This window comes from Nothoprocta perdicaria, unplaced genomic scaffold, assembly GCF_003342845.1.
Source record: "Nothoprocta perdicaria isolate Ctin4 unplaced genomic scaffold, notPer1 scaffold_30, whole genome shotgun sequence".
Taxonomy (NCBI): domain Eukaryota; kingdom Metazoa; phylum Chordata; class Aves; order Tinamiformes; family Tinamidae; genus Nothoprocta; species Nothoprocta perdicaria.
Window position 1 is genome coordinate 874,723 of NW_020455533.1, and position 13,420 is coordinate 888,142.

General features: G+C 40.3%; 1 protein-coding gene across 1 annotated transcript; it reads left to right on the plus strand.

The window, feature by feature from the left end:
• The first annotated feature begins 202 nt into the window (after positions 1 to 202).
• Positions 203 to 5,002, plus strand: TSHZ3 (teashirt zinc finger homeobox 3). The gene has a single exon (XM_026042367.1). It carries the CDS (start codon positions 365 to 367, stop codon positions 3,389 to 3,391), a length of 3,027 nt encoding a protein of 1,008 aa, XP_025898152.1. The 5' UTR covers positions 203 to 364; the 3' UTR covers positions 3,392 to 5,002.
• The last annotated feature ends 8,418 nt before the right edge of the window (positions 5,003 to 13,420 follow it).

A 13,420-nucleotide genomic window follows, 5' to 3' on the forward strand; every position in this document is an offset into this window, starting at 1 on the left:
CTTGAGAAGAATAAGGTGGCAAATTATGTTTGAAGAGCAGATTTTTTTTTCTTGCTCTGAAGAAACTCTGAAGTTTAACTGTTTAATTTTACAAATAAGTGCAGTTATTAAAGCTGAAACACTTAAGAAAAAGTATGCTCTAACTAACTCCATTTCCTTCTAAACTAACTTGCATTTTCTTCTCTTTTTAATAGCCTATGTTTCAGACGAGCTGAAAGCGGCAGCCCTGGTGGAAGATGTGGAAGCTGATGAAAACACGGTTGATGGAGAGCCTTCAGCAAAATATGCATGTCCAGAAAAAGACTTCACTAAGAACTGCCAAAGCTACCAAAACTCTCCAGCAGCTGAATTTTCTAGCCATGAAATGGACAGTGAGTCACATATCAGTGAGACCAGTGACCGCATGGCAGACTTTGAAAGCAGCTCTATTAAAAATGAGGAAGAGAGCAAGGAGGTTTCAATACCGCTTGAAGACTCCACTGTATCTGATAGTTTGGAACAAATGAAAGCTGTATATAACAATTTCCTCTCCAACTCCTACTGGTCCAATCTCAATTTGAATCTTCACCAGCCAATTTCAGAAAAAAACAATGGTAGCAGCAGCAGTAGCAGCAGCAGCAGTAGCAGTTGTGGAAGTGGCAGCTTTGACTGGCACCAGACTGCTATGGCCAAAACACTGCAGCAAGTTTCTCAGAGCAGAATTCTCCCTGAACCAAGTCTTTTTAGCACAGTTCAATTGTACAGACAAAGCAGTAAGCTTTATGGCTCTATATTTACTGGAGCCAGTAAATTCCGCTGTAAAGACTGCAGTGCTGCCTATGATACTTTAGTAGAATTAACAGTACACATGAATGAAACGGGACATTATCGAGATGACAACCATGAAACTGATAACAATAACCCTAAAAGATGGTCTAAACCTCGTAAACGTTCTTTGCTTGAAATGGAAGGGAAGGAAGATGCCCAGAAAGTATTAAAGTGTATGTACTGTGGTCATTCATTTGAATCTCTTCAGGATTTGAGTGTTCATATGATCAAAACAAAACACTACCAAAAAGTGCCTCTGAAGGAACCTGTTACTCCTGTAGCAGCGAAAATTATCCCAGCTACTAGAAAGAAAGCATCACTGGAACTTGAACTTCCAAGTTCTCCAGACTCCACAGGTGGGACACCAAAAGCAACAATCTCAGATACCAACGATGCGCTTCAGAAGAACTCTAATCCTTACATTACGCCAAATAATCGTTACGGTCACCAGAATGGTGCCAGCTACGCCTGGCACTTTGAGGCGAGGAAATCTCAAATTCTGAAGTGCATGGAGTGCGGCAGTTCGCATGACACGCTGCAAGAGCTCACTGCTCACATGATGGTGACAGGGCATTTCATTAAAGTCACTAACTCTGCCATGAAGAAGGGGAAGCCAATTATAGAAGCCCCAGCGACACCAACAATAACATCCTTAGTAGATGAAAAAGTCCAATCTGTGCCACTCGCCGCCACCACTTTTACGTCTCCTTCCAACACACCTTCTAGCGTTTCCCCCAAACTAAATGTTGAAATAAAAAAAGAAGTAGATAAAGAAAGAAGTATTGCTGATGATAAAATAAAAGACAAAGAAAAGTCAAGTGAAGATGAGGAAAAGTATGATATCTCCTCAAAATATCATTACTTGACTGAAAATGACCTAGAAGAAAGCCCTAAAGGGGGACTAGATATATTGAAGTCTTTAGAAAACACGGTCACATCAGCTATAAACAAAGCCCAGAATGGCACACCAAGTTGGGGCGGCTACCCTAGCATTCACGCTGCCTATCAGCTGCCTAATATGATGAAGCTGTCATTAGGTTCGTCTGGGAAGAGTACACCATTAAAACCCATGTTTGGGAACAGTGAAATAGTGTCACCAACTAAAAACCAGCCCCTGGTGTCTCCACCAAGCAGTCAGACCTCCCCTGTGCCGAAAACCAACTTTCATGCCATGGAAGAATTGGTAAAGAAAGTCACCGAGAAGGTGGCTAAAGTGGAAGAAAAAATGAAGGAGCCCGAAGGGAAACTTTCTCCAATGAAACGCGCAACGCCCTCGCCGTGCAGTAGTGAAGTCAGCGAGCCCCTGAAGATGGATGCCTCCACCGACGGGGGCTTTAAAAGCCAGCAGAACAGCCCAGGCCCTCAGAGAGATGGCTGCAAGGAGAGTCCAACTGTAGAACCCGTGGAAAATGGGAAAGAGCCTGTTAAGTCAATTGTAAGTTCCTTAAGTAGCAGCACAGCTATCATTACAGATCACCCTCCCGAACAGCCATTTGTAAATCCATTAAGTGCACTGCAGTCTGTCATGAATATTCATCTTGGGAAGGCCGCAAAGCCATCTCTGCCCGCTTTGGATCCAATGAGCATGCTTTTCAAAATGAGCAACAGTTTGGCAGAAAAGGCTGCGGTGGCCACCCCACCTCTCCAGTCCAAAAAAACAGACCACTTAGACCGTTATTTTTATCATGTCAACAATGACCAACCCATAGATTTGACGAAAGGCAAGAGTGACAAAAGCTGCTCTTTGGGTTCAGCGCTTTTGTCATCCACATCGACATCTTCTGCATCTTCTTCATCTACAGTGACAACAGCAAAGACATCTGCAGTCGTGTCATTCATGTCAAACTCGCCGCTACGCGAGAATGCCTTGTCAGATATATCTGATATGCTGAAGAACCTGACAGAAAGTCACACATCAAAATCTTCCACACCTTCCAGCATATCTGAGAAATCTGACATTGATGGTACCACAATAGAGGAACCAGAAGAGAGTACGCCAGCTCAGAAGAGGAAGGGACGACAGTCTAACTGGAACCCTCAGCACTTGCTCATATTGCAGGCCCAGTTTGCAGCTAGTTTACGGCAGACTTCAGAGGGAAAATACATCATGTCAGACTTGAGCCCTCAAGAGAGAATGCACATTTCCAGGTTTACGGGACTCTCGATGACCACAATTAGCCACTGGCTAGCCAATGTGAAATACCAGCTCCGAAGGACGGGGGGAACTAAGTTCCTTAAAAATTTGGACACTGGGCATCCAGTGTTCTTTTGTAATGACTGTGCTTCACAGATCAGAACTCCTTCAACCTATATCAGTCATCTTGAATCGCATCTGGGTTTCAGGTTAAGAGACTTGTCCAAACTGTCCAGCGAACAGATAAACAATCAGATAGCACAAGCAAAGTCACCGTCTGAAAAACTGGTGACGTCTTCTCCGGAGGAAGATATGGGAACTTCTTATCAGTGCAAACTTTGTAACAGGACTTTTGCAAGCAAGCATGCTGTTAAACTTCATCTTAGCAAAACACATGGGAAGTCACCAGAGGATCATCTTCTGTATGTTTCCGAATTAGAGAAGCAGTAGCGTTTGCTTTTGATTAAAATAACTGTAATTTGCTTTGAGGAAAACTGTCAAAGACGCCTTAAAGCTACTGTTTAGTTCTTGGCACATGTTCTTATTTTAACTCCAGAGTCACTCTGGCCTGAACTGTTTTGTATAACTGTACAGTGTTTAAATAGAGGTGCATAATCAGCTGTTGTTACTGGTAAAATATGAAGGTTAAAATGCAGTGGTAAGTGTTTGGAACTTTGTGTAAATTGGATTTAGTTGCTGTGCATCCCTCTGATGCATCAAGCTGCATGCATTAACAGACAGTTTAATTAAGCATTTATAACTAATTCTGGTGCACTTTTTTCATGTGACCTAAGTGTGCTGGTATTTCTCACCCTCTAATCTTTAGCCCTCTGAGTACTTTGAAGCACTTTTGCATTAATTTGGTAAAAATGTATGAATATGTTTCTTTTTTTTTTTTTTTTTAAAAAAAAAACCTTACCAGCTTAGTTCTGATTACTAATATGAACCTCCATTTATGCAGAGGTGTCTCACACCTTGAAATTTAAAAATATAATTTTCACATTGAAACATAGATGTATATATTGTATAGATTTCAAAATCTCTTATGAAAAATGTGATTGTGGTTAATGCCATTTTCTTTTTCTTCAACATTTTTAGCAACAGTGTTTTTTTGTACCTGATAATCCCCAGGTATGAACTGTACTTATATATAGTGTATATTTCATTTTTTAGACCTAACGTTTTTTCTTTTTACATCCAAGCATTGTAAATTATATGAAAGATGCCACAGATAGCATTTATAAAGTATTCAGAAGCATTATTCTTAAAGCAAAGTATGTTTTGTTTTGTTTTGCTATACAGTACATCTATATTAATAGAGGTTCATGTTTAAATTATGCATATTTATTAGTGTTGCTATCATTTGTTTTCTCTCTTTTTTTTTTTTTTTTTTTTTTTTTCTTTCAAACCATCTGAAGACACAGAAGCCACGGACTGCATTCCTGGCATGCATTATAACTGTTTTGCACAACATGACTTTTAAAGGTATTTATTAGTAAAAAAAAAAAATAAGTAAATAAAATAAAAAGAGAAATTCAAAATAAACTCAGTGCTCAAAGGGTTAAATCTATTTGAAAAACTTGTACTGTATTTCCTAAACATTGATAAAGCCTTTAAAATGTTTGTACTGTAATACTTTGCTTAAAAGTTACGAGGCATTCTGTGATATAACCTCTTTTACTTATTTATAAGCGCTCTTGGTTGTTATTTCATATTGTAGAATGCCTTTTTATTTCAATTGGTAACTTTCTGTTTTGTTCTGCCTAATTATTCTCCCAAGATTCCATACTGCAGCTTTATCTTTAGGCATATAAAAGGTAACCCGTGGTTACCAGCACACTAAGTGATTCTGTTCGTCTCCATTTTTGGCAGTTAATTTGCAGAAGTAACTGACAGCTGACACCATATGAGAATCTATGTATAAAATATTGGCATGTAAACAGCACAGACACTGTAATGCACTCTGTGCCCTGTTTTGTTGTTGACAATGAAGCACCATTATATGACTCTTCATATAACCTTTTTTTCTACAGCAGCATTAAAATTGTCTTTTTGCTATAATTTTGTGTTGCGTTCACAATTATGTCTGAAATGTGCTACGACTAACGAGCACATTAAAATTAAATTGTATGCTATCTGTTTATGACTGAAGCTTGAGTAGGTTTCTTCATCTGCCAGGTGCTGGCAGTCAAAAGCTGCACATAAATCACTGGAATTTTAGTGAACTTTAGCATTTAAAGAGCAGAGTAGCACTTATTCAAAGGCTGCATTAACAAAATTTTCCCCCCAGAAAAGATAAATGAATGCTATAACTCCCTTTTAAGCGTCAAGCAAGGCTGACTGTGAAGAAGGGGTTTGCAAGCAACACGTGTGGCAAAGCAAAGAGCTGGGTTTACTGCAGAGCCAGGCAGACACCGGCACTTGCAGGTATTCCCACCAAACATATCACGGAGTAGCTCCCTCTCCTCCTGTCCAGGATGCTCAGTGATGGGAGCCGGGACCTGGGACTGACAACCTAAACTTGGTGCTCGCAAAGGGAATCCTCCGATGGGCAGAGCTGCCCCTGCACAGCACTCAGCCCAGACAGCAGAGAGAGGAGGAGAGCATGCACAAACACGTGCCAAGCAAACGAGCAGCAGCATTTATATGATAATGACAGACTTTTGCTTTTGTTGACAGGTCATCCCATCAAAACCATTGGAAACAATTTCCATCTACAAAGCACCAATATTACTATGCATGTAAATAACGTCTTTTGCCAGTCAGGTGAACTTGGAGTCTAAAATGGTTACGTGGAACCAAAACTACCATTACAGCACTTAAGAATCATGTCTCAAGTAATGACTAGCATCTGAATGTCAAATGTACATAGTTTTGTTTCTTTTTTAAATTCACTGTCTTCCAAAAAGCAATTAATTAAATCTTTTTTTTTTGTTCTTTTTTTTCTTTTATTCTTTCTTTCACTCTTTTCTTCTGCGGCTGGAAAGGCCAGTAGTGTGTCTTCTGAAATGTTACTGACTGTTGTGTTGATCTGATAAAGAAGCCTGCTAAGCAGAGCAACCAAGGCAATGGGATTAATAATTAGGGCGTTTCCTCCCCTTTTTGCTCACAGTTGTATCAGATTTTAAGACTATTCGTGTGTCAGTGTTTGTGGCATCGGTTCAAATCCTAGGGATGAAATGGCAGCATCCAGTTTTGCTGGATGGTTGTGGGAGCTCAGTAGATCCTTGACCTGCTTCTGGAGGGCGGCTTTTGAGCTGAAGTCTTTCCTGAAGCTCTTCTTATTCCCTGCCTGCATTTTCTTGCAAATAGAGGGTCTCAATCTAAATGCAGCCAAACTTTTTACTTCCACAGAAGAGAACTCTGTCCTTGGAAATTACAGCAATTTAAAATGCGTTTCCAAAAAGAAAGTCACATATGGGAGGACTGGCAGATGTGTTGGCAACCTAGTTAGTTCTTGGATAAACCTCTGGCTTGCAATAGTAATCCTAGAATGCTGGTGATGAAACCACGGCTCATCTGATAAAATGGTTCCTGGGTGTAAATGTGCAGTGACGAGAGGCACTTGGTAAGAATGTAGAGAGCAACCATATGTATTAACGTGCACCACAAATGACTTTCTAATACGTTTTTAAAGTATGTCTGAAACTTTGCAAATGAATGGCTGGTCAGGATCTGCATATCCCAAATTTATTAAAATAAAGTTCAGCTTGCATTTGAGAACCTCCAGGACTGGCATACCAATGTGATTTCACATTATAAAGAATTTAGAGAACCAATGAACTAGAATAATGTCCTTTTCATCCATACACTGATATGTATATTGGCATGGTAACTATTAGTGCTAACCAACGCGCCAACCTAGCTATGTTAGGATAATTTTTTTCCTATTAGACATGAGGATATAAATGCAGGATGTGAAAATGTGCAATTGAGTCTGCAATTTTGCTTTGCATTTGATATTTTATTTAGAAATATGCAGATCAAGTGAAAGGGTAAACAAAATGCCTCAAGGAAGTTTAAAAATGAAGTTGTGATAGGGTGGGAAGAGCTTTAAATCACAGGTGTATAAAGGTGACCCTGGTCTAACCCCACCCAAGTAGTGGCTTGTTGCAGCATACTGTATATCTTACAGCCATCACATTTACGCAGTATCTTAAAATAACATTTGTGATAAATGTGCAATTTAACTAATTTATGGTGCTATGATGTGCTCAGGGCTACATGCAAGATGAAAATCTTAAATGGAGCTTGAACAGCTCACTTCACAACAAGAAATCAATATGCCAGATCTTAGAGAGCTGTTCACTGGAGTCAACATTTAGAAAAAAAAATCAGTGAGTGTATCTCTTAAGTTTTCGTGAGCAAGAAATCTATAATTAACTGAAATATGACTTTTAAGCTAGTGTAAGAAACTGCCTCTGAAGCCTAAATCTTTCCAGAATTTTCATTATATTTTATTTTTGTATAAACATTGAAAGTATATTGTTTTAATGATAAAGTTGTTTTCAGGGTAAGCAGAATATGCAATTTGTTAAGCCAAGCCAAGGCAGACTAAAGGTTACAAATGTGGGAATTATCCACTGCACTTTAGTATGGCTATGTATCTTGATATTTAAGGTAGACGCAGATAAAGGAGTCTGCAAAAAAATAGGCTATAATTTGAGATTTTAAGAAAAAAAAAATATTGGCCTGTATAGAAGAAAACCTTTTAATTTTTGCAAGTTCTTATTTCAGCTGCAAAAGAAAATGAAGTAACTGTGTGGTTCAAGTGGAACAGAGATGACTGGTAATAAAGCTAAATTTAATAAATTTTGTATTTAAAAATATATTTCGAGAGAGCCTGATATATTTCTCAGAAAAATATCAACTACTGCAATTTTTTTTTGCTTGCTTTGGGAAACGTTTTATTGTAAAAATATGTTGGATCTTTGCGAGTTCTTCTGTTACGACACTGTTTAAGAGAGCTGAAATCCTGGAAAATTATACAGCAAGGAAAGAGTTTCAAAGTTACTCAACTTTTTAAAAGTCGCTATAAATGCCCTTTAAGCAAGAATGAAATAACTGTTTATACTTGGCCAGTTATTCTTTTAGTAGTGGGAACACTAATGTGTAACTCCCTTGGGTGTTGCCAGTAAATACATGAAATCTTCAGCTAAAAAAACTCGGTAATTTTTTTTTCCCTAGGACTTGAGGGCGTTTTGCCTCCAGCCTGTGGCTGTTCTGCTGCGTCTGCACAAGAGGAGACGAAGGGACCGTCCCACTGTCCTTCCCAAGCGTGAACGAGAGGGCCAGGGTGCAGGGGCAGTGAATTTTGTTGAGTTTTCATTGAGTGTCCGATAATAATGAAAATCTTGTATCTGGTCACGACAATGACACTGCAGCCCTCGTTGTAGAGTATTTGCATAAGAAGCCAATTTTTTACCAGTGAAGGAAGAAAGAATCAGGGTCATTTATGAAAGGGAACAGAATTATGTATTAACGCATCATTATACATGTCTGAAAGCGCTGGAATAATCAGTGAGGTTATAATCTTTTTTCAGGCCTTGGTTTGGGGCAATAATTTAAACTAAATGTTCAGTGTGAAAAAGATTACTAAATTTTACTAATACCTAGCTTATATGCTGCATTCATTACCTAGTACATACACAGATTAAATTCCGTGGTGATATTAGATAAATTCTTTTTTATTATCCGTAAAGCTTTCTACCTTTATACTCATTGTACAGCGTATGTGTTAGACTACTGTTTTTTTTCTGGTTTTGTTTTGTTTTTCAGCCGTATAGTATGATATCTACCTGGACATACTGATTTTAACAACTGCTTGTTGTTTAACTTAGCTGTATTTATAGTCCGAAATGCATTTCTCGCTAAATAATCTTTTAAGAGGGTTAAAATCAGATATATATTTTGAGCTGGATTGATGGATATGCCCAGACTACTCGCCAAGGCAATATATACCCATGAGTAATGTGAAAATAGGTAACAACAAGTCATTCTTAGCTGTATGCAGAAGTGACTGTCTTTCGTTGTAGGCATGTTTAAAAGCATGCCAAAACGTGAAAATTGTGAGCAACAACGTTGAGTAACAAGGCATTTCTGCACACCATGGCTTTAAAATGCTTCGCCCTTTAGATGAAATAAAAGAGATTGTCATAGAGGAAGCAAAAAGGGGTAAATAAAGAAGAGAAGGCAGTTGAGGCCTGGTCCCCGCGCGGCAGCGTGGCGTGCGGAGGGCGGCGGCGCTGGCGGCTGCAGGACCTGCTGCGAGGCCGGTCGCTCCTCCCGCTGCTCACAGGACATGGGGACAGGTGCCTCCGCACCGAGACATTCAAACTGGGCCCTCGTAACTAAACAGTGGGCTAATTTTCTGATGTCTCGCCTTTTGATGCCTGAATTAAGGGCTTTGGTCGCAAGGGAAATGAATTTCAAATGATTTGGCACTGGAGAAAAGCCCATATTAGACCTGTCAGCCCCATTCCGTTCCCTGGGGAGAAGAGAATGTCTTTTTTTTTTCCCCCGCTCCTTTTTTTTTCATTTTTTTCTTTTTATTTCTTTTCTTTTTTTTTAGATCGAAAGTATAAATGGAAAAAAAAGGTAACTTTTCAACTTTCATATAAATTAAGAATGAAAAATACTTCTTTATTAAGCTTCAACATATCACGTTCATTTTTGCACAGTAGGAAGCTGGGGACATGTTTATAGCCATCATAATTGTGAGTTAGTGACCTTTCTAGCCAAGTGAAATGAAATTACTTGAAAATGGAATTCTTTTTAATTGGTGCGTTTGTGGGAGGTGGGGAAAGGAAGCGGCTTTGTTAAAGCGCGCGTGCGATACAAAGCCTGGAAGGAAGGGTAAGAAAAGCCCCCAGACAGTGCTGAGATTTAAACCTGTGCAGAGAGGGAGAATGAGGTAGGTGTGTCAGGAAGCGGAGTCATATTCTCAGCTTTTTTTTCCCTAAACTGGAGGTACAGTCACTGCAGTTACGCCTCAGTGACCATGAAACCGAGTCGGCAGAAGCTGAAGGACTCCGCTCCTGAAAGCCTCATCACGACTTGTCATCGCTCTAATGAATATCATTTAAATTGCTTTGTATATTGGTGGAGTTTGGATGTCGATTTAATTTGTGCATGTGTTTGAGTTCTTCTGCTTGGCTAGGCTAACAGAGAGCAACAGCCTAATGAAAAGTGAGTTGGTGACAGCATGATGAGCCCCAACCCAATCAAATGTATTTGAAGGGCTGTTTTGACAGGGATCTTAAAAGTAGATCTAGGAAAGAAGAGTAGTGCTTTAGTTCAGTGCAATTGTTTCAGGCTAAGATTGCTGCTTTTTGTACCTCTGAATGGCTGAAAAAATTCTGTGCAAATTCTGGCTTGCGATAAAACATGAATTCATCGTGGGCTTATGTTTTCAGGACACAGGAGAAGAGGATCCCCCTTGCTAGGTGTCTACAGAAATTACTGTAGTTAAAACACTACTTTTCAGAAGTCATTATTGGGGTACTCCAGTAATGGGGAGACAAGAAGTGGCTTGAGCAGGGGTTGCAGGGTTCATATCCATCTCTAATGCTGCCTTGCCCAGGTCCAGCAGGAAGAACCTGGGAAGATTAACCCTGGAGAGCAGAGGCTGCTTGGCCAGGGCTGTTCATGGAGTTTTCCACATTAATTCCCAGTTAGTGTTCGGGAATGTGACTACACAACGTCATGAAGCTGTGAAGAAGGGCACAGCAGAGGGACCAGTTCTGCAAAAGGTATTTTGGTGCTCCCCAGGTTCTGGGATGAGAAAAGCAGAATGGCAGGGGGCAGTGGGCAGGATGGAGAGAGGCCCCCCTTTCAATTTCCATTTTCCATTGCAGAGTGGGAAGTCCAGCCTGCACAGCTGCCAGGACACCAGCCACAGCACAACCAACCCTACCGACCCTGGGCACTACTAGGGGCATGGTCATGGTCTTCTGATGGGAAGTGCTTCCTAGAAGTGGGAAAAATAGCCACTTCAACCCTGTATTTGATCCCTATCCCACTAATTCGTCCAATCACTAATGAAATATTTCCTTCCTTCCTCTTATATGCGCATATGGAAGACAAAAGAAAAATATGGTCTTGATTTCTACTTGCCACCATGTAGACAAATCAATTCCCAAAACACAACTGCTGTCTGAATGGGGAAATACATATTAGCACTTCTCTATAGTCTTTGAAAACTATAGACCTACATGCTATAGTAGGTCTATAGTACATGCTTCAAAACTGACACTAGCATCATGAACATTAAAAAAATTGCAATTTCATAATTTTATGTGAAAAAAACGCAATGACAAAAAATATGGACCACTGGAGGGAAACCGGATTACAAGAAACATCTACAGTCCAGATACTAGTATCTAAGAGATGATTAATACTTCAGATAAATTGTTAGCAATGGTTCATGCAAACAAACCCTCTATAATTCTGCCAAAGTCAGCGAGATCAATGTGCTCTGCTGAATGACTGTGGCACTGGCCACTCAAAGGAAAGAACCTAAGGGCAGCTGTAACTTATGCTGATTTCACAGCCCTCTGATTTCCAAATGTGTTAGATTCTGCAGCTCCCTCTGAACCATATCCCTGCCTTACCTTCAGGAGATACTTGATTCTGTTTTGAGGGATGTGACCCTTCCCCTTCATTTCCCCAGACTCTGTAAATGCCATAGGCTTCTTTTTTTTTTTTTTATGTGGTGTTTTAATATAACCATCACACCCCAGACAGACTATTGACCACTAATAATGTGACTTATGTATACCTCGTAGTAAACAGGTACTAACAAATTACATGCAAGTCTGCAGTAAGAAACTATTAAAGAAAAAGTACAATAAAATTCAGGGCATGTGTTAAAGCATTTAATGTTAGAAGTATAAATTCGGTGTTGAAGAAGAACAGAGCACGCACTTGTATCTCATCGAGGGGCTTTGTGGCAGGCCTCCTCTGAGACCTTGTTACAGGCCATTGGGTGCATTCCTTGCACACTGCTCCGAACTTCTCTAAGAGGTTGTTTCATGAGAGGTGATCATTACCAGCCCTTTAGTACCCCGGTACCAATCACAGGGGTCTCTAAACTACCTCTCCCCTCTGCTTTACAAAGGGGAAGAGCATTTTGCCGTACAAACGGAGAAGATCTGGTGATCAAGCAGGTGTTTTTGGAAGCTGGTCCGATACACAGAAACATAACCAAGTACCTAAAGATGAAATAGGAGAGCAACTAGTAAGTACCTAAAGATGAATTATTCAGGAGAGCTCCCCCTTGGCTAACAGCCCATGGCAAGGTGCTGGCCATCACCTGCTCAGTATCCCCAGCTGCAAGCCCTTTCCTGCAGCCAGAGTTGGAGGGGCAGAGCTCTCCTTCCTTTTGCCCTTCTCTGAGGCCAGAGGAAGGTTTGAGGTGTTCTGTGATGCTTCTTGTCTTCAGCACTGTTCCGTCTGGAGCTGGAGGATCAGCAGCCCCTGAGTGTCCTCAGGAGACCTGATGGCAGGTGAGGTGCATTGGAGGAGCTGCTTGATTTTGCAGCAACCCAAGATGAAAGCATCGTGTGTGAGCTGCTTCTCCTAGCACTTTTGACTCCCAGGCCTGGTTAAAAACACTTAGCCTTGTTTTAACGTTCAGCCCAAGGTAAGGGTTTGATGCAGCATTTGCTTTGTTTCCTAATTATAGACTATTTTACTCATTCCCCTGTAACTTTGGCTAACATGTCTTTAACAGTGAACACACAGCTTTTCACAGTTTTCTGTTGGTCTGTTCTATTTTCTTAAAATTGCTTTGCTTTTTTTTTGCAATGTGGAGAGAAAAATATGCTTTTTTTTTTTTTTTTTAATAGCTCAGACATGCCTTCTTGTATTTCTAAGATATTGTCTATACAACAGCTCACAGGAAAAGAAAAAAATGAAAACGCTTTTTTGTTGTTGTTTGTTGTTGCTTTGTTGCTGTTAAGGCAAAACAGTCTGTTGATGTGGCAAGCAGGTGGCACGACACTAAGTCTACATGACAGTATATATGTAATACCATTTTCTTTAAGGAAGCTCCTATGGTATTTTTCATTGCTGAGCTAAAGGTCAGGGTGCCAGGTGACTTCTGCAGCAGGAAACAGTCCTCTGAGCTGCAAGAGTACTGCTGAAGTTGGTGACATTAAGAAAGATGGAGGCACATTGGAGAGAGTCCAGAAGAGATCGACAAGAATGATTAGAGGTTTTGCAAACATGACCTATGAGGAAAAGTTAAAAAAATTGGATTTGTTTAGTCTAGAGAAGCAAAGGCTGTGTAGGGACATGATAACAGTCTTGAGCTATACAGTAAGAAAACTGTGATAAAAGGCACTCTGATCAAATGTTCTACATGTTTGCTGAGGGCAGGACGGGAGTTAATGTGTTTGTCCTGCAGCAGCGACTGTTTAGGTGAGGGTACTGAGGGAAGATGCTTCTCATGCTGGGTTAGGGGCTGAGTTTGCTGTG

Bases quoted from the DNA above. Each gene is read 5' to 3' on its own strand.
- TSHZ3 (XM_026042367.1), top strand. From the start codon at position 365: ATGGACAGTGAGTCACATATCAGTGAGACCAGTGACCGCATGGCAGAC.